We start from the raw sequence: 18,926 nt of genomic DNA, 5'->3' as shown, positions 1-18,926 counted from the left end.
GCAGATTAGGGACATTTAAAGAGATCCTTGGACAGGCATATGAATTAAATAAAAGTGGAGGGCTACACAGGAGGGAAGTATTAAACTGAACGTAAAGTAGGTTAAAAGCTTGGCACAACATTGTGAGCTGAAGACCAGTACTGTGTTGTACTATTCTATGTTCTATGTTTCCTGGCAATGCTTCGCAACTCTTTCTCTACTACATTGATGACTACATTAATGCTGCTTCATGCACTCATGCTGAGCTTGTCAATTTCATCAACTTTGAATCTGACTTCACCCTGCCCTTAAATTCACTTGGTCCATTTCTGACACGTTTCTCTTTTTTTCTCGATCTTTCTGGATACATACAAGTAGAGCCTATAAGCACTTTCTAGAAAGGAGCTTTTGGAAAAGGCAGTTTGCTGGGTGAGTAGTATCCGCAATGTTTTTTTCCTGCCCATACAAGTCCTGCAGTGATGGTGCGTAGTGTAGGCCTCTGATTTGTGCCTTGGAAAGGTTCCAGGGCAAGTTTTTTTATGGAAGACTGGCAGTTGCCCAAGCTGCAAGTCTCCCCTCTCCACGCCACCAATGTTTTCCAAGGGAAGGGTACTGGGACCCATACAGTTTGGCACCGGTGTCATCGCAGTGCAATGTGTGGTTAAGTGCCTCGCTCAAGGACACACACACAGCCTCAGCCAAGGCTCGAACTAGCAACCTTCAGATCACTAGACGAATGCCTTAACCACTTGGCCACACGCCAACACGCAGTGATGGTAGACCATAGTCAAAGGCTTTTTCTGCTGATTTAACAATTCATTGTAGTTTTTGTATACTATGAGAAGATGCTGCATCAAACTAAACAGTAATGGCTGATGTGAGATTGCTCTCTATGATGGCAGTAGTAGAATTACACTGCCATCATAGTGTGTGGAATGATGTCACTCCCAGTTAGTATGTTGGCCATGGGTGAAAAATGGACATTCACAATTCTACTGATCAAATTTTTAAAATTATTGTTTAATTAACCTGTAGGCAAAAATAGAATGTTGTTTATCCAAGCTGTAACTAAAGAGAGGTAACTGTACCAATGTTCATAACTACACCTTGAACTTATTTTATAAAAGCTGCAAAAAAGGCTTTGACCTGGTAATGGTGATGTCTAAAATAATTTTAAATACACTAATCATATATGCAATGTACCACTTCTGAAATTGAGAATGTACTGAGTATTTTAATCCGTTAATAAATTAGTAAGTCATTAAAATATCTGAAAACATTGCAGATATTATATTCTAATTGAATTTATCTGATTTCAGAGAGGATTTGGCAACATCGATGGAGAGCACTGGCTTGGATTAGAGAATATTTACAGGCTCACTGCACAAGGAAACTACAAGCTATACATTAAACTGGAAGACTGGAATGATAAGATAGTCTATGCTGAGTACACTGACTTCAGAACAGAGGACGAAGATGATAACTATAGGTTACGCATTGGCAGCTATCAAGGGAATGCAGGAGACTCTTTAGCGTGGCACAATGGCAAACAGTTTACAACACTCGACAGAGACAAAGATTCATACTCAGGTACAGTTAAGTGATTATTCACAACGGTGCTTGAAAGACAATTAAAAATAAAAACATAAATTACTGACTATTATTTGTTAACCATAATAACATTGGCTTAATGATAAAAATACTTCTGAGTTTATCACAAATTTTTCTTCATCTCACATAGATTTATTTGAAGCATTAAGACAGAATACCAAGTACTGAGAAATCTGACCCCATTTCAGTTCCAATTCCAAATTACGGAGTGCAATTGGAAAACAATCAGAGAGTTTGCTAACACTAGAAAAATGCTGGAGGTGGTTGCTTCTACTCCAACAGCAATCACAGTGCCTCATCTTATATTCAGAAGTTGCTGCCTGAGTTAATGTTACCTCAGGAAACTGCTCTGATTGGAAATGAACAAAAGATACACCTTTATTATAAATGTCCAAAACTACTGCAGCAAAGTTTAATACAATTGAAATTGACCACTAGTACCAGACCAAATTGCATTTAAATTGTTATAAATTGTCAGAATTATTATCAGGTTTAATACCCGAAACCCTTTTTTACTGGGTGTATCTGGCTCGTTAGCCCCTTGCTAACAGCCACTGGATTCCATGGCAAGAAACCTACCTTTCTCAGGCTTGGTATGTCTAGGGTGTATATGATTTTGGTCTCGCCAAATCATGAGATTGGGATGTCTTACCCACCCAGACCCTGGTTTGTAAGAATGCTGTGTGATTTACTGCCCCCTGGCAATAGCCCAATGGCAATAAATAACAAATCATATATTGCATACAATTAATCAGAAGTATATTTAAGAATGTTAACTTTAGTTATTAAAGAAAGAAAAAAAAATAAAATAAAAAGGGCCCATTATATCTAAACAGTCATGCGCTGGACCCTCAGTCTGCGTGAAAGCACACACTACCTTCCGAAGGTCACTCGCAATTCATCTTGAACAAATGGGCCCTCCCACGAGGGTATTGGTCCTTCCTCTTCATCTGCACAAAGCACCTTGTGCAACAGGAACAACATCCTCCACCATCTTCCCTCCTGTCTTCTCTCAGCTCCTGCCAACAAAGACCTCTCTGCCTAGCATTCTTTAGAAACTTCTCCCAATTCTACCATTCTGATTGGCTGACACCACATTCTTAAACTGAACAACAAGCTTTTCATCTCAGCTGACAGCCAAACAAGCTGAAAGCAGAATAGACTGCTCTTACAGAACTGCTAAAATGAAATACTTACATTGCTGTAAGAGCATTACATATCATTGGCATATGTCATGAAATCTGTTGCTTTGCGGCAGCAGTACACAGCAGGATATAATAATTATAAAAATTACATTAAGTAGTGCAAAAAGAGAAGAAAAGATAGGGAGGTAGTGTTCATGGATTCATTGTCCATTCAGAAATCTGATGACAGAAGGGAAGAAGCCATTCTTTACTGTGAACCACCTTCTTGATGGTAACAAAGAGAAGAAGGCATGTCCTGGGTAACAGGGGTCCTTAATGATGGATGCCACTTTTTTGAGGCATCACCTTTTGAAGGTGTCCTTCATGCTGGGGAGGTTAGTGCCCATAATAGAACTTGCTGAGTTTACAACATTCTGCAGCTTTTTTGATTCCCTCCATACCAGAAAGTGATCTAACCAGTTAGAATGCTCTCCACAGTACATCAGTAGAAATTTGCAAATGTCTTAGGTGACATATCATGTCTTCTCAAACTCCTAATGAAATATAGCCACTATCAAGCCTTCTTTGTAATTGCATCAATATGTTGGGCCAGGATATATCTTCAGAGATATTGACACTCAGGAACTTGAAATTGCTCATACTTTCCACTCCTGATCTCTCAATGAGGACTGGTATGTGTTCCCACACTTCCCCTTTCTGAAGTCCACAATCAGTTCCTTGGTCTAACTGACAGTGAGTGCAAGGTTCTGGTTGCAACGCCACTCAACAAGATGATCTATCTCACTCCTGTCCACCTTCACATCACCACCTGAAATTCTGCCAATGATAACTTTGCCATTGACCAATTCAAAGATGACATTTGAGCTGTGCCAAACCACACAATTATGGGTGTAGAGAGTACAGCAGTGGGCTAAGCACGCATCCTTTAGTTGTCCCAGTGTTGTCAGCGAGTAGGAGATGCTACCTCTGATCTGCACAGAATGTGATCTCCTGATGAGGAGGACAAGGATCCAGTTGAAGAGGTTGGTAGAGGCCCAGGTTTTGGAGTTTGTTGATTAAAACTGAGGGTATGATTGTGCTCACTGCTGAGCTATAATCAATAAACAGCAGCCTCATGTAGGTATTACTATTGTCTAGGTGATCCAAGTCCAAGAGAGATTGCATCCACTGTGGCAATATGCAAATTGCAGTGGATCCAGGTCCTTGCTTGGGCAGGAGCCATGACCAACCTCTCAAAGTACTTCATCACAGTAGATGTGAGTGTAACTGTTGTTGAGGCAGGTCACCCTGCTCTTTTTGGGCACTGGTGTAACTGTCTCCTTTTTGAAGCAGGTAGGAACTTCTGACTGCCACAGTGGAATATTAAAGATGTCCTTTAACACTCCTGCCAGTTAGTTGCCACAGGTTTTCAGAGCCCTTCCAGGTACACCATCAGGGCCTGACATCTTGTGAGGGTTCATCCACTTGAAAGACATTCTGAAGTTGGACTCAGAGACAGAGATAAGGTGCTGCAGGGGTTTGCACAGGTGGAGTTTTATTTTTCCTTTCCAAGCATGCATAAAAGGCACTGAGTTCACCTAAGAGTGAAGTATCATAGCCATTCATGTTAGTTTTCACTTTGTAGGAAGTAATGGCCTACAAACCCTACCAGAACTGACATGCATCTGATTTTGTCTAACCTCAATCAGTATTGTTTTCTCATTCTTAAAACAGCCTTCCTTAGGTCTTGCCTGGACTTATTGTATAATCCTGGATCACTGGTCTAGAATACCACAGATCTAGCTCTCATCAGACTACGAATGTCCTTGTTCATCCAGGGTTTTTGGTTTGGATATGTCCAATATGTTCTTGATTGCACATACTTATCCACACAGGTCTCGAAAAAGTCAATGAAAAACAACCATAGCATATTCATTCAGATTCAAAGAAGAATCCCTAAACATTGTCTATTCCACTACCTCAAAGCAGTCCTGTAACTGCTCCTCTGCCTCCTTTGACCCTCTTGATCCTCACTACTAGTGCTGTGGTTTTTAGTCAGTTGTTAGTCAGTACCTTTTAATGGTGAGCCTTGCATTTAAAGGCAACAGCGGATTTTTTAATCATTTTAAGAAAAGTGCAATTAAATGACATCTTATAACTTGTTTCATACAAAAATTCCTCTTCAACCAGGTGATTACAAAATACCATCATAATGCATAAATGAAATATATTCTGTACTTGTTTTACCTATTTCCCAGATGGACCTTTTGGTAAGGACTGCTGAAGAAGTTATAGATAAACCACTGGAGTCTATGACAACATATATGCAAGTACAATTTGGGTTCAGAGTATATGGAATAACATCATGTTCCACCAGGGGATCTTATGACTGCAACATGGTTCATGGGAAATCAGTCTGGAAAGACTATTGAAAGCATTTTTATTTTAAGAGTTGATAAAATTGCTACATAATCCTATGTATTTACATGGTAATGACTGAAACAGATTAAGGAGGTGTGGTTTAGGCATAGTTTAATGAAGCCTAAATTGTGCTGACCTCTTATTATTAGAGTTGCCTTCATCCAGGCAACTGAAGAGTTATTCATCAGACTCCTGATTTGTGCTGGGTCAATCCTGGGTAGGTTTTGAGGAGTCAGAAAGTTAGGTACATATGCTACAGAATACTCTAAATTGGTTCTACAACCCAGTTTTGTGTAGGTGAACAAGTTTCTGGACATGATGGAGGGTCTTGGGCTAAAACATCAACTATACACTTTTCCATAGATGCTGCCTGGCCTGCTGAGTTCCTCCAGCATTTTGTGTGTGTTGCTTGGATTTCCAGCATCTGCAGATTTTCTCTTGCATGACATAAATGTTACTTCCTGCAATGTTCAGCTCAATCCTAAATACTTCAAGAGTTTTGATGCATTTGGATGCCAATTTTTCAAATTTTTGTTAAATTGTGATAAAACCAAACACAAAGTTTGTATTGTCTGAAATAAATAATAGTGACTTTATGCCAAAACATATATAATTAAATTTCCATTCTTTCCTTAGGTAACTGTGCCCACTTCCATAAAGGTGGTTGGTGGTACAATGCCTGTGCTCACTGTAATTTGAATGGAGTATGGTATCGTGGAGGTCATTATCGCAGCAAGTATCAGGATGGAATTTACTGGGCTGAATTTCGGGGAGGCTCCTACTCTCTTAAAAGTGTAGTAATGATGGTCAAACCCGAATAACACACTGGTAAATAAGTCACATGTCCCCAATGAATACATTTAATAAAAATAAAAGTATAGGTTGTTTCAAATATAGGTGCTTTGTTAAAAAAGCATTGTTTTACAATGTTAACAGAACATTTAATTTGTTACCTACATAAATGGATTTATTACCTAATAAGATACTACAAAAGCAAGGATCTTTAAAGTGTATTGCGCATCTGTGTTCAATGAACTATTTGCACTATAGAGGAAATACGACTTTTCTGATACAGGACAGCATTACACATGTGCCATGAATTTAAGCAGATTACTTTGTAATCCAATAAAACCACAATGTTATAACTAATCTTTAGATTATATTAATACTATATTTTATTGAAAGACTATCGCTTGTTTAATAATCTGCTGTCAAACACATCAACTTTATTCCAATAACATCTACAGAATCCTCACTATTTTTAGCAATGCTAAAAACAATGAAAGGCATTGTTGAAATATATACTTCACAATGCCTTTCATGTACAAAGGTTATTTTCAACAGAATTTTGGGGAACAATTATCTCCACAGATTATGAATGCTAATCCTTCTGAATTAGATGAAAAATAATTAAACTAGGGTTTAAAACAATGTCCCATGTAACCTTATAAACTTTGCAATTTGAAATGCTGACCATTGTTAAATATAGAATACTCACAAGAAGAAATGTTTACATCATATTTGAGTATTTGTTGGAGCAGCAATTTTTCCTTACAATGAAAATATATTGAAATCTTGTAGGTGTTATTTATCCTGAAAGCAGTCAGGTGGCCATAATTAACCAGAGACAAATAAAATGGTTGAACTACAGAGAAAACTATCATAATTTTACCAAATACTCAATTCACCTGAAATGCTACAAACAATGTGTTCATGATGACCATCACTGAACTAGAAAATTACACCAGTATATTAGAATACCATGAACATCTAATCAGGAAAGGTAGGAATAAACTCTCTCTCTTCAGGAATAAAGTAACATACTTACTCATTAAAAATGAGTAATTTCTTGAAAATAATTTTATTGCACTTGTACTTGATCAACACCTAGTGACTAATCACTGTTTTCCATAGCTGGGCTGTGGTGTGGAGACCATATCCCATGAGAGGCCTGCAATGAAAAGTTTGCTTTTTATAAGAAGTTTTCCAAAATACCAGGTTGTTTGTAATACTAGGGTTTCCCCATAATAGCTGATAACTGAACAATATGGTAATTTATGAATTATGTTATGTTATTGTTGGTTTGTTCACACAGCTGAACCAAAATTCCCAAAGTATTATAGGACAAAACTTGTATCACTTGAAGAATGTACAACAGCTATATATTAACACCACACAAAAATATTTCCACTAAATCACATTATACATCTATTAGATTTATTTACCTGGGTTACAAGAAGGCACAATAAAGAATCTTTTACAATGAACAATTTATTTATTTGTCTGAACTAAGCTTTGTTAAATTTCAACTATTAATCGTTGATGAAATATCACTACTTATTTAATCTGTAGTTAGTCAAAACATGTTAGTTCAGTCAAACCATCCTTACATATTTGCAGTCGGGTAGCTGTATGCAAATTAATGTCCAGTGACTTTTTGTCTATTTATTACAAATTATTGATTGAAATTTAGTGAAATATTCAAATCCACAAATTTTTTGACTTGTGGTAGCATGCAAGCTAGACATTATAAGATAATCACTCATAAATCCAGTAAAAAAAAATGCACTAGACATGACTTAAAATGTGAAAGCTCCATCATTAGAAGAAACTTGGAGTTCTTAGCAAACACAATTATGGGGAAGCTAAATAAGATACAAACAAAATTAATGAAAAGATATGCTTGTGATGTAGGTGGCAGAAAAATAGGAAACCTGTGAGGAACTCATGCTGTTTTAGAAAGACTCTGTTCCCTTTGTAAATTCTCAAAAATACCATACAATTTTAAATGATGAAAGATTATCATTTAAAGGAGAACATACTTAGATCTGTCAAGGGTGACAATGAAATTCAGTTAAATTGTACAATACAACCAAATATAGGGGAGGAAATATATTAACAAAACTGGGTTGTAGAATTTTAAGAATTGGTTCTAGTCAAAAATGGTTGCTTAACTATGTCAATTAAGGGGAAAAAAATCAGATGTTAATACAAGATTAATGAGAACACTTGTAAATATACAATCTTAAGTTTCCGGTAAAATTGTCTGGTTTTCTTACTGAGATTCAAATTCCAAAAGCGAGTATAAGACATTAATAAAATATTAGATAGACTGCAATTTCTTACTCAAACTTGCTAATATCTTAATTTTTCATTACATCATTTCTTTTTTTTCACATTATCCTCCAAAATCCTTGAACATGGTATCAATTCCAAAATTGCAAACCTTGCACCAAATTCCTTGCTTGAATCACTCTGTGAATTTCCAACCCTCGACATTCCAATTCCTTTAATTAATTCTGTCTCTAATGTAGTGTTCCAAGTCATTTTCTCTCTACATAAAACGATTTTCCTCATGTCTTTTGCACAGTTTGTCTCCATGCTGCTTGCTGTGATAGGAACATCTTTCTTCTATGTAACCAGTTCAAGCCCACCATAATCTTACAGACATCTGTTAAATCCTTTCTCAACCTTCCTTGTTTTGAAGGAAACAATTTCTGATGACACAAAGGTTGGGGGTGTTGTGGATAATGTGGAGGGCTGTCAGAGGTTACAGTGGGACATTGATAGGATGCAAAACTGGGCTGAGAAGTAACAGATGGAGTTCAATCCAGATAAATGTGAGGTGGTGCATTTTGGTAGGTCAAATATGATGGCAGAATATAGCATTAATGGTAAGACCACTGGCAGTGTGGAGGATCAGAGGGATCTTGGGATCTGAGTCCATAGGACACTCAAAGCTGCTACACAGGTTGACTCTGTGGTTAAGAAGGCATATGGTGCATTGGCCTTCATCAACCGTGGGATTGAGTTTAAGTGCCAAGGGGTAATGTTGCAGCTATTTAGGACCCTGGTCAGACCCCACTTGGAATATTGTGCTCAATTCTGGTCGCCTCACTACAGGAAGGATGTGGAAACCATAGAAAGGGTGCAGACGAGATTTACAAGGATGTTGCCTGGATTGGGGAGCATGCCTTATGAGAATAGTTGAGTGAATGTGGCCTTTTCTCCTTGGAGCAACTGAGGATGAGGGGTGACCTGATAGAGATGTACAAGATAATGAGAGGCATTGATCATGTGGATAGTCAGAGGCTTTTTACCAGGGCTGAAATGGCTAGCACAAGAGGGCATAGTTTTAAGATGCTTGTAAGTAGGTACAGAAGAGATGTCAGGGATAATTTTTTTTTTTACGCAGAGTGGTGAGTGTGTGGAATGGGCTGCCGGCGGTGGCGGTGGAGGTAGAAACAATAGGGTCTTTTAAAAGACTTTTGAATAGGTACATGGAGCTTAGAAAAATAGAGGGCTGTGGGTAAACCTAGGTAGTTCTAAGGTAAGGACATGATTGGCACAGCTTTGTGGGTCGAAGGGCTTGTACTGTGCTGTAGGTTTTCTATGTTTCTTTAATCTCACACTGTATCTGAAATATCCCAAACTCGAATCCCTTCTTGTAAATTTCTCCCATAGATCAGGTCAAAGAATAAAGTTTTATATTCTTTGAATATAATGATAATACGTGATAAGTATTAGACAACTTGTTAAATGTAACATCTTTCATTGCCTTCATTGGTAGGGGGGTTGAATATAAGAGTACAGAAGTCATGCTGCAGCTATCAAAAGCTTTAGTCACACCATGATTGCAGTATTGCTTGCAGTTTTTGTCGCCCCATTATAGGAAGGCTGTGGAGAGGCTAGGAGAGAATGCAGAAGAGATTTACTAGAGTGCTGTCTCAATTAGAGGATATGAATTATAATGAAAGTTTGGAAAACTTGGGTTGTTCTCGCTAGAATGTCAGAGGCTGAGAGGAGACCTGATAGAGGCATTTCAAATTAGGAGTGACATTGATAGGGTAGACAGCCAGCACCTACCAACAGGCTAGAAGTGTCAAACAGCAAGGGACATGAAACAAGGGAGAAGGGTTTAAAGGCAATATGAGGGGCAAGGTTTTTTTTAATACAGGGTGGTAGATCCCTGGAATAGTTTACCAGGGTTAATAGTGGAAGCAGGCAGCTTATTACGAGTTTAAGCAGCTTTTAGATAGACACATGAATATGAAGGGAAAAAAAGAGGTATGGATGACACACAGAATGAAGTTTAGTGTAAAAGTGGTTTCAAGATTAGTACAAAATCATGGCCAAATAGGTTGTCCAATATTGTACTGTTCTATGCTCTATATAATAATGCTGTAATTTCCCTTCATTATGCTTCTTGGTAGCAAAAGTACAAAGTACCTTTCTTGCTTCTTAATTCCAATGCAAACAGTTTCTGTTCTTATTCTTTCAAGGACATTCTTTCACTCAAAACAGCCTCAAAACATCTCTGGGGACATAACCTATCAACCTGATATGTTGATATCCCAACATATCGATGTAGCTATAAAGAAGCCAAGACAGCAACTAGACTTCATTACAAGTTTGAAGAGATTTGGTATGTCAACAAATATCCTCAAAAACTTCTATAGATGTACTGTGACGAGCATTCTGACAGACTGCATCACTGTCTGTATGGGAGGGAGGAAGCTATTGCACAGGACCGAAAGTACCTGCAGAGGGTCGTAAATTTAGCCGGCTCCATCTTGGGTACTGGCCTACAAAGTACCTAGGATATCTTCAAGGAGCAGAGTCTCAGAAAGGCAGCATCCATTATTAAGGACCCCCAGCACCCAGGGCATGCCTTTTTCTCATTGTTACCATAAGTTAGGAGGTACAGAAGCCTGACGGCACACACTTAGTGATTCAGAAACAGCTTCTTCCCCTCTGCCATCCAATTCCTAAATGAACATTGAACCCGTGGACACTAACTCACTTTTTTAATATGTATTATTTCTGTTTTTGCACAATTTTTAATCTATTCAATATTCAATATCTATTCAATACTGTAATTTACTTATTTATTTTCCTCTATATTATGTATTGCATTGAACTGCTGCTGCGAAGTTAACAAATTCCACGACACATGCCGATGATAATAAACCCGATTTTGATTCTAATACAGAGTTTTTGTTTGAGACTAGAATGCACTGTACACTTCCAAGAGGTATTCACACAGTCCTAAATTCTGTCTTGCTATCTGACAGACAGCTCTTAAAACATATGATCCACAAAAATTTCAGTCTCCCCAAGCTCTGATGACTCCTGCTCTCTCCAAGCTAGGTCCTGTGCTTGAGCTTAATCACATTCCTTCACAAAGAGGTTGAATAATAATGAAATCAGGTCTGTCAATAATGGAAGAACAATATAACAATGACCAAAGCCAAATCCAACCAAGTTCATCAATTCATTGATGCATTGATAAGTATATGATCCATCCTTGGCAACCCTGTGTGATACACTTAACTGGCATTTTATTATCACCTTTAAAAGTAGATGCAAAGAGAAGTTAGGAGAACATAAGTGATCCATTTCTGCCTTTAATGCTACTTTGTTGAATACTGAGGAGTATTCACTTTTAATAAACTTCTATTAAAATGATTACTGAGCAAAATCTCAAATCATATATGCAACCTGAAAACAAAATGGCAACTAGTCCAGGTTTTAGAATAAGCACTTCCAACCATTCTCTAAGCTGGAGAAAAGGTTCATTTGTTTAAACCTTTTTTTTTCCAACAAGGTATCTTTGTGATGCTCTCTTTGGTGACTTATTTTCATATTTAGTTTACTCTTCTCTGATCACCCACCTCATTCTGCTTGTATACTCAATGGCCACTTTATTACGAACATCTGTATACCTGCTTGTTAATGCAAATATCTAAACAGCCAATCATGTTGCAGCCATTCAATGCATAAAAGCATGCAGACATAGTCAAGATTTTCAGTTGTTCAAGCTAAACAGAGTGGGGAAGAAATGTGCTCTAACTGACTTTGACCATGTAATGATTTTAGATGGCAGACAGGATGGTTTGAATATCTCTTGAGATTTTCACAGACAACAGTCTCTAGAATACAGAGAATAGTATGAAAAACAAAATAAATATCCAGCAACTGGTAGCTCTGTGGGCAAAAACACCTTGTTAATGAGAGAGGTCAGAGGAGAACGGCCAAACTGGTTCAAGCTGACAGGAAGCTGACAGTAACTCAAAAAACTATGAGTTACAACAGTGGTGTGCAGAAAAGCAGCTTTGAATGCATAACACATCAAACCTTGAAAAAGTTGGGCTACAACAGCAGAAGACCATGAACATACACTCAGTGGCTACTTTATTAGGTGCATCATACAAATATTGTTGTTCATTCTCCTTGAAATAGTAATAAACTTAATTTGGAATAACGAAAGACATCATTATCAAGTACAAGATGTTAACATAATTTTCCTCAACTGAAATAAGATGAACAAACTTAATCTTCCTCTCAAATAAATGTCATAAAATTTTGTAAGAAGTTATAACAAACTTCCACTTAATTCAGTGCCATGTAAGAATGGGAAAAAAAACAACTATTTTAATATTCCTCAGATCTCAGTCCATAAATTACATACCTAGAGTATTTTCATTTGCTGTTGTGAGATTACTGTCACTGGATTATTTTCTAAATCAATCAAGTGAGAGTAATCTTAAAAATGTAAAAGAAAATAATAATATTGGTTCTGTCACACTTGGTATTTTTGAGTTAGTCTATACAAAAGCCTAGCTAGTATTTGACTCTACAAAACTCTCCCAAGATCACAGTCTGACCAATAATTAAAAGCTTTCTTCACAAGGTATTACAATTTTATTTAGAAAATTGTAATGCAGCCTGCCAAACATTTAACCTTAAATACCTCTTCTCAAAATCATGCTCAATTATTATTGATTGTACGGTAAAACAGTTCGAGAGCGGTTGAAAAGCTAGAAAATGAAAAACAGAAAAATCCCAATAAACTGAGGAAATATAACTGCCAGAGAAAGTATCTGTGCACAATTCTTCAGAAAAACAAAGGCACATTCAGAAATGTTAATTGCAGTGAAAGGGAGAAATGCTTTAAAAATTACTTCATTTGCTACTTTCTCCACAGATCCTGTATGGCCAGCTGAATATTGCAATAATAACTTGTGTATACAGCAGTGCCTTCAATGTATTTAAACATCACAAGACAAGTTCTTTAAAAGATAGTCAATAGTCATAAAGGACAAGTTACATTGAAGGGCTTGTTTCCATACAGTTTGATTCTATAACTCCAAGATTTTATTTGTAACCAATGCACTTAAGGAAACATGAGGAGAAATACCCAACACCTTAGTCAAAATAGGTGGGCAGAAAACTGGCAATTGTATTCAGCTTGAAAGTGAAAAGTAATATACTTGAATAGAAGGTAAGCAAAACAAGGTTAAACCCAACTTTGGTAGAACTGAGAAATGCAGAAGAACTACAAGAATAACTGTCCACCAATTCCTGGAAGTATGATATGTGAGCATAGGTAGAAATGACCTATTACTACCAGCTGAGTTCAAAGCTTTTTTTTTTGCATGCCTTGATATGTAAACACACAAGTCCCTACATCTCCAGATGACCATGTAAACTCAGTATTGGAAGACTGACATCTAGGCATCCTGCAAGGTGAATCAGCAAGAGAGGTCTGGTCCAGATGTCATATGTGGCCAAGTACTAAAGATCTAATCAGATCAATTGGTTGAATTATTTATGGACAGATTCAATTTATTTCAGCTGCAGTTTAACATCCCTTGTGCTTTAAAAGCCATCTCTTGTACTGATGCCCAAGCATGGTGACCTGCCTCAATGATTACCATCCTGTCATGCTTAAATGAACCTAAATGAAGTGCTTCTTGAGATTAATTATGGCACTAATCAACTCCTGCTTCAGGGTTAATATGAATCAGCTCCAATTAGCCTACCACCACAACAGATCAATAACAATTGCCATTTCTCTGGCTCTGCACTCTGCTTAAGACAATCTGGACAACAGGAACTCATACATCAGGCTGCTGCAGAAAGAAGGCAAACACAGTACATTGGGGGACTGGTGCTGGAGAGTCAGCAGCTATCAATTTCTGTACACTAACTTATCACAGAATCAGAATCTGTCCTGGGCTCAGCACATAGATCTAAGCATAAGGAAGGCTTGTAAGCTTTTTCAATTTCTTAAAAGGTTAAAAAGGTTAAAGAAGTTCATCCTGTCACAAACACTCTAACAAATTTCTATAGATACAGTTGAAAGTATCCTGACTGGTTGTGTCAGGATCTGATATACCAATTTGAATGTGCAGGAATACAAGAAGATGCAAAGAGTAGTGGATTTGGCCTAATACATCATGGGCACATCATTGCCCAACATTGATAATATCTACAAGAAGGTCTTGCCTCAAGAAAGCAACACCCATCCATCTAGATCCACCTTAAGAAGACTTTAAGTCCCACTCCACCATATTCAAGAACAGTAACTTCCCTTTAACTATTTGGTTTTTGAACCAATTGGTACCACCCTAATCATTAGAGTTTAGCTATATTTTTGTTCTGTTATTTCTTGCAAAAAAATTGTTAATTTATGTTCCTCTTGTGAATCTTCTGTATCTGATGCCATGTGCCTATGAAGCTGCTGCAAGTGAGTTTTTCATTGCACCTTTGCATATTACAATAAACGACCTTGACTTTAAAGTATGATGACATAGGTAAAGTGCATATTAAGGCTTTTAGAATATTGACCCTTAAATAGAGAGGAAATAAACTTTGAAATAGGTACATGCTACAAATGTGCAACCATTTGATAAGCCACATCTAAACATAAAGCACAGACATTGTCACAATATTAAAGTAAGAATTAGAAACAGGTTTATTAGATGATGTGAAAATTGTTTTGCAACAGTACAGTATAAACATAAAATTTCTATAAATTACGAAATAAATAAATAGTGCAATAATGAATAATGAGGAGGTATTCATAGGTTCTGGACTGTTCAGAATCTGATGGTGGAGAGAAAGGTGTTTCTGAGTCATCAAGTGTGAGTTTTTAGGGCTCCTGTACCTCCTCCCTGATGGTAGTAATAAAAAGTCATGCCCTGTAAGGTGAACATCTTCAATGATGGATGCTGCCTTCTTGAATCACCAACTCTTGACATCCTTGATGATAGGGACGGTTGTGCCTATGATAGAGCTTGCTGAGTCTACAACATTCTGTAGCCTCTTACTATCCCTCTGCATTGGAGTTTCCAATCCAGCCTGTGATGCAACCAATCAGCATGCACTCTGCCATACATCAAAAGAAAGTTTTAATACTACTTTGTGACATACCAAATCTCCTTAAACATCTGTCCTTTTCATGATTGCATCAATACATTTTGCACAGGATGGACTCACAAGATGTTAATGCCCAGGAACTTAAAGATGCTTACCCTTTCTGCCACTGACACCTCAACAAGAGCTGGTGTGTGTTCTTCCAATTTCCCTTTATGAAGTTCACAATCAATTCCTTGCTGACATTGAGTGCAAGGTTGTGGCTGATCTCACTCCTGCATGCCCCCTCATCGCTGTCTAAGATTTTACCAGCAATAGTGCTGAGATCTGTGAATTTATAGATGCTGTGTTTAGCCACACAGCAGAGCAGTGGGCAAAGTACACATACAGTATTCAAAGTGCACCTGTGTTGATTGTCAGTGTGATGTGTGATGTTATTATCTATCTCTACAGTCTATACATTCCTGATGAGAAGTCAAGGATCCAAATGCAGGGAAGTACAGAGGTCCAGGTTTAGAAGCTTATGATGATTAATTCTGAGGGGATGATGGCATTGAACGCAAGCTGTAATCGATAAACAGCAGTCTGGTTTATGTTTTGGTGTAGTACATGATAAGCCACTGTCCAGTCAATGCTTATGCGTTTTGTTGTCAATACTGAGAAATCTATGAAGATAGACTGAATTGTTGGACAGGAGTCAATGAAGGAGTTTTTTAAAAATTAATTTTTATGCATTTCTACAAACCAACCATAAACAAAAAACCCAACAACAAAGTGAAGATTAATACAGTGCAAAATAAGTGTATCAATTATATAATTCATAACAATAAGGACACAGCACCCAGAATGAACTGCTATAAAGTTAGTATCCTCCCCACCCTCCCACTATGGCACTCCAGGCCAACCAATACAATATGTAAAAAAAAATTAATCGGCATGTTTGACCCCACACAGCTGTAAATATAAATAAAAAAAGAATAATGCCTACTACCAAAACTATAATGTAATTTCCATCAAAAAGAAACCATAAAACTTACAGAGAGAAAAAAAGCTGAAAGTAAGGGATTAAAAAGAATAAACTTAATCTGAAGAGGAGTAATGAAAATACTCAAGAAAATGTCCCCACACCTTTTGAAATTTTATGTCCGAATTGAGAAGTAAATAATGAATTTTTTCAAGGTCTAAACAGGACATAATATCATTAAGCCATTGAGCATGAGTGGGTGGGGTAACATCTCTCCACATAAGGAGAACTAAGCATCTAGCCAAAAGAGAGGCAAAAGATAATGTTCGACGTTTAGTCGGACTCAAATGCATGTCTGCCTCACCCAAGGTACCAAAAAGGGCAATCAGAGGATTAGGTTCTAAGTGGCAATTAAGAATATAGGATAAAGATAAAGAAAAAACTTCTCTCCAGAATTTCTCTAGACTAGGATAAGCCCAGCACATATGGATAAGAGAAGCCTCGTCCCTGTTACACTTCGCACAAACAGGACTAATGTCAGGATAAAACAGCAACAATTTAGTTTTCGACATGTGAACCCTACGTACAACCTTAAACTGTAAAAGACAGTGGCGAGCTTATAAAGAGGTTGAATTACCTGACTTAAGAATTGAATCCCAAACCGCATCAGATAAAGAAATATTTAAATCATGCTTCCAAGTAGTTCTAATTTTTATCAAAGGGGACACGTCTCAAGGTCACTAACTTAACACGAATAAAGGATATTAAGTCTTTACCCAATGGATTAATACAAAGAAAACAGGTCCACAACGTTTTTCTGCGGCATCTCAGGAAAATTTGATAATAAAGGGTTAATGAAATGTCTAATTTGAAGGTATCAAGTATATTAAACTTTGCAGGCAGTTGTTGAAAAGTTGCAGAATGATTATCCATGAAAAGATAATGCCCTTTCTATACCAATCATGAAATGTTGAGTCTTGCAAAGAAAGTAGGAAAAGATGATTACGTAAGAGGGGCCCATGGGAAGGGAGAATTAAGCATGCGATTTTTAATCGGTAAAGGCATTCTGAGTTCAGCTCTCTCTGCCTCCGTGTGTTTTAGTAGCACTTTGTGCGCAACTATATTGGTGACCCTGCCGTTCCAGACGGCATCTGGAGCCGGCGACTCAGCGACCAGCCATATGTTCGAGCAACTCGCACAGCTGAAGCTCCCGACTTTCTGGGCCACTCAGCCGTGTGTTTAGTTCGAGCAGGCTGAGGCCCAGTTCAATATCAGAGACATTACAGCCGACGCCACGCAGTACTACTACGTGGTCAGCACGCTCGACCAGAAGATGGCAGGCCAGATCATCGACTTCCTTTGCCAGCCACCAACAGAGGACAGGTACACTAAGCCTTAAGGTGCTCCTGATCTGTACCTTCGGACTCTTCCGCGCGGCTCCTACACATGGACGGCCTGGGCGACCGCTCGCCATTCGAACTCATGAACAATATGCTGGCGCTCATGGAGGCCATAAGCCGTGCCTTTTATTTAAACAGTTGTACCTCGAGCAAATGCCAGAGCACATTCGCCTCCTCCTCATGAGTGAGGATTTCAGTGACCCACGCAGGGTTGCGGCTAAAGCAGATGTCCTTTGGCAGAGCAAGCAACGTGGAGCAGCCTCCACTGACCTAGCCACAATCGCGTGCCCCAAAGCCGTCCAGACCCACTGGGGAAAAAGGCGTTAAGTTCAGAACAATGGTGTTTCTATCACCAAAGAATGGGCTCAGGCGCGCGCCACTGCTGTCCACCAAGTGCTTTTCCGGGAAACGCCAGGGCCAGCCGTCACTAATGGCTATGACAGCTGGCCACCAAGACAGCCTCCTGTACCTCTGGGACCAACACTTCAGGCGGCGCTTCCTGGTAGGCACCAGGGCCGAAGTCAGCGTACTCGCCCCCTTGAACATGGACACTCATAATGCAGTCCCAGGTCCCGAACTCACTGCTGCAAATGGCACCAGTATTCGGACGTATGGCCCGCAAACTATTTCACTGCATTTCAGGTTCAGCCGTTTCACTTGGACTTTCACGTTAGCAGCGGTGTCACAGCCACTACTAGGGGCAGATTTCCTACAAGCCAACTGCCTCCTGGTCAACTAAAAGGCCGGCGTTTGGTCCATGCCTCGACGTTCCAGATTTTCCAGCTCAGGGAAGCCAAGCTACCGGCCCTCCACCTGGATTCCGTAACCCTCTCGGGTAATGAATTTGCCAGGGTGTTGGTGGAATTCCCCTCTATAGTCACCCTGCAGTTCTCCACTGCCGTCCCCAAGCACGGTGTGCAGCACCACATCCCCACACAAAGACCGCCGCTGCACGCCCGAGCTCGCAGGCTCCCACTTGACAAGCTCCACCTCGCCAAGGAGGAGTTCCGTAAGATGAAACAGATGGGAATCATAAGCCGCTCAGACAGCCCGAGGGCATCTCCGCTGCACATGATGCCCAAGTCTGTAGGAGGATGGCCCTGTGGAAACCACAGAAGGCTCAACGATGCCACAACTGCCACATCCAGGACTTCACGGCAAACCTACATGGAGCGACCATCTTCTCGAAAATCGACTTGGTCAGGGGATACCATCAGATCCCAGTGCATTCCGACAACGTGCCCAAGACAGCCCTCATCACCCCGT

The 18,926-nt window shown here is 38.9% G+C and overlaps 2 protein-coding genes across 8 annotated transcripts in view; one reads left to right on the top strand and one right to left on the bottom strand.

Annotated features, from left to right (window-relative positions):
* Positions 1–11,488, top strand: part of LOC132402184 (angiopoietin-related protein 1-like) — a 119,742-nt gene extending 108,254 nt beyond the window's left edge. The window contains exons 4-5 of the mRNA XM_059984876.1: positions 1,299–1,569; positions 5,772–11,488. Coding sequence (XP_059840859.1) covers positions 1,299–1,569; positions 5,772–5,956 — 456 coding nt within the window. The 3' untranslated portion in view covers positions 5,957–11,488. The remainder of the gene's footprint in view (positions 1–1,298; positions 1,570–5,771) is intronic.
* Positions 1–18,926, bottom strand: part of ralgps2 (Ral GEF with PH domain and SH3 binding motif 2) — a 542,667-nt gene that overhangs the window by 278,291 nt on the left and 245,450 nt on the right. The gene's annotated exons all lie outside the window — the stretch shown is intronic.

The sequence above is a fragment of the Hypanus sabinus genome, chromosome 11 (assembly GCF_030144855.1).
Source record: "Hypanus sabinus isolate sHypSab1 chromosome 11, sHypSab1.hap1, whole genome shotgun sequence".
Classification (NCBI taxonomy): domain Eukaryota; kingdom Metazoa; phylum Chordata; class Chondrichthyes; order Myliobatiformes; family Dasyatidae; genus Hypanus; species Hypanus sabinus.
The sequence above is the reverse complement of the archived record's forward strand: the minus strand, read 5'-3'. Positions and strand labels throughout refer to the sequence as shown.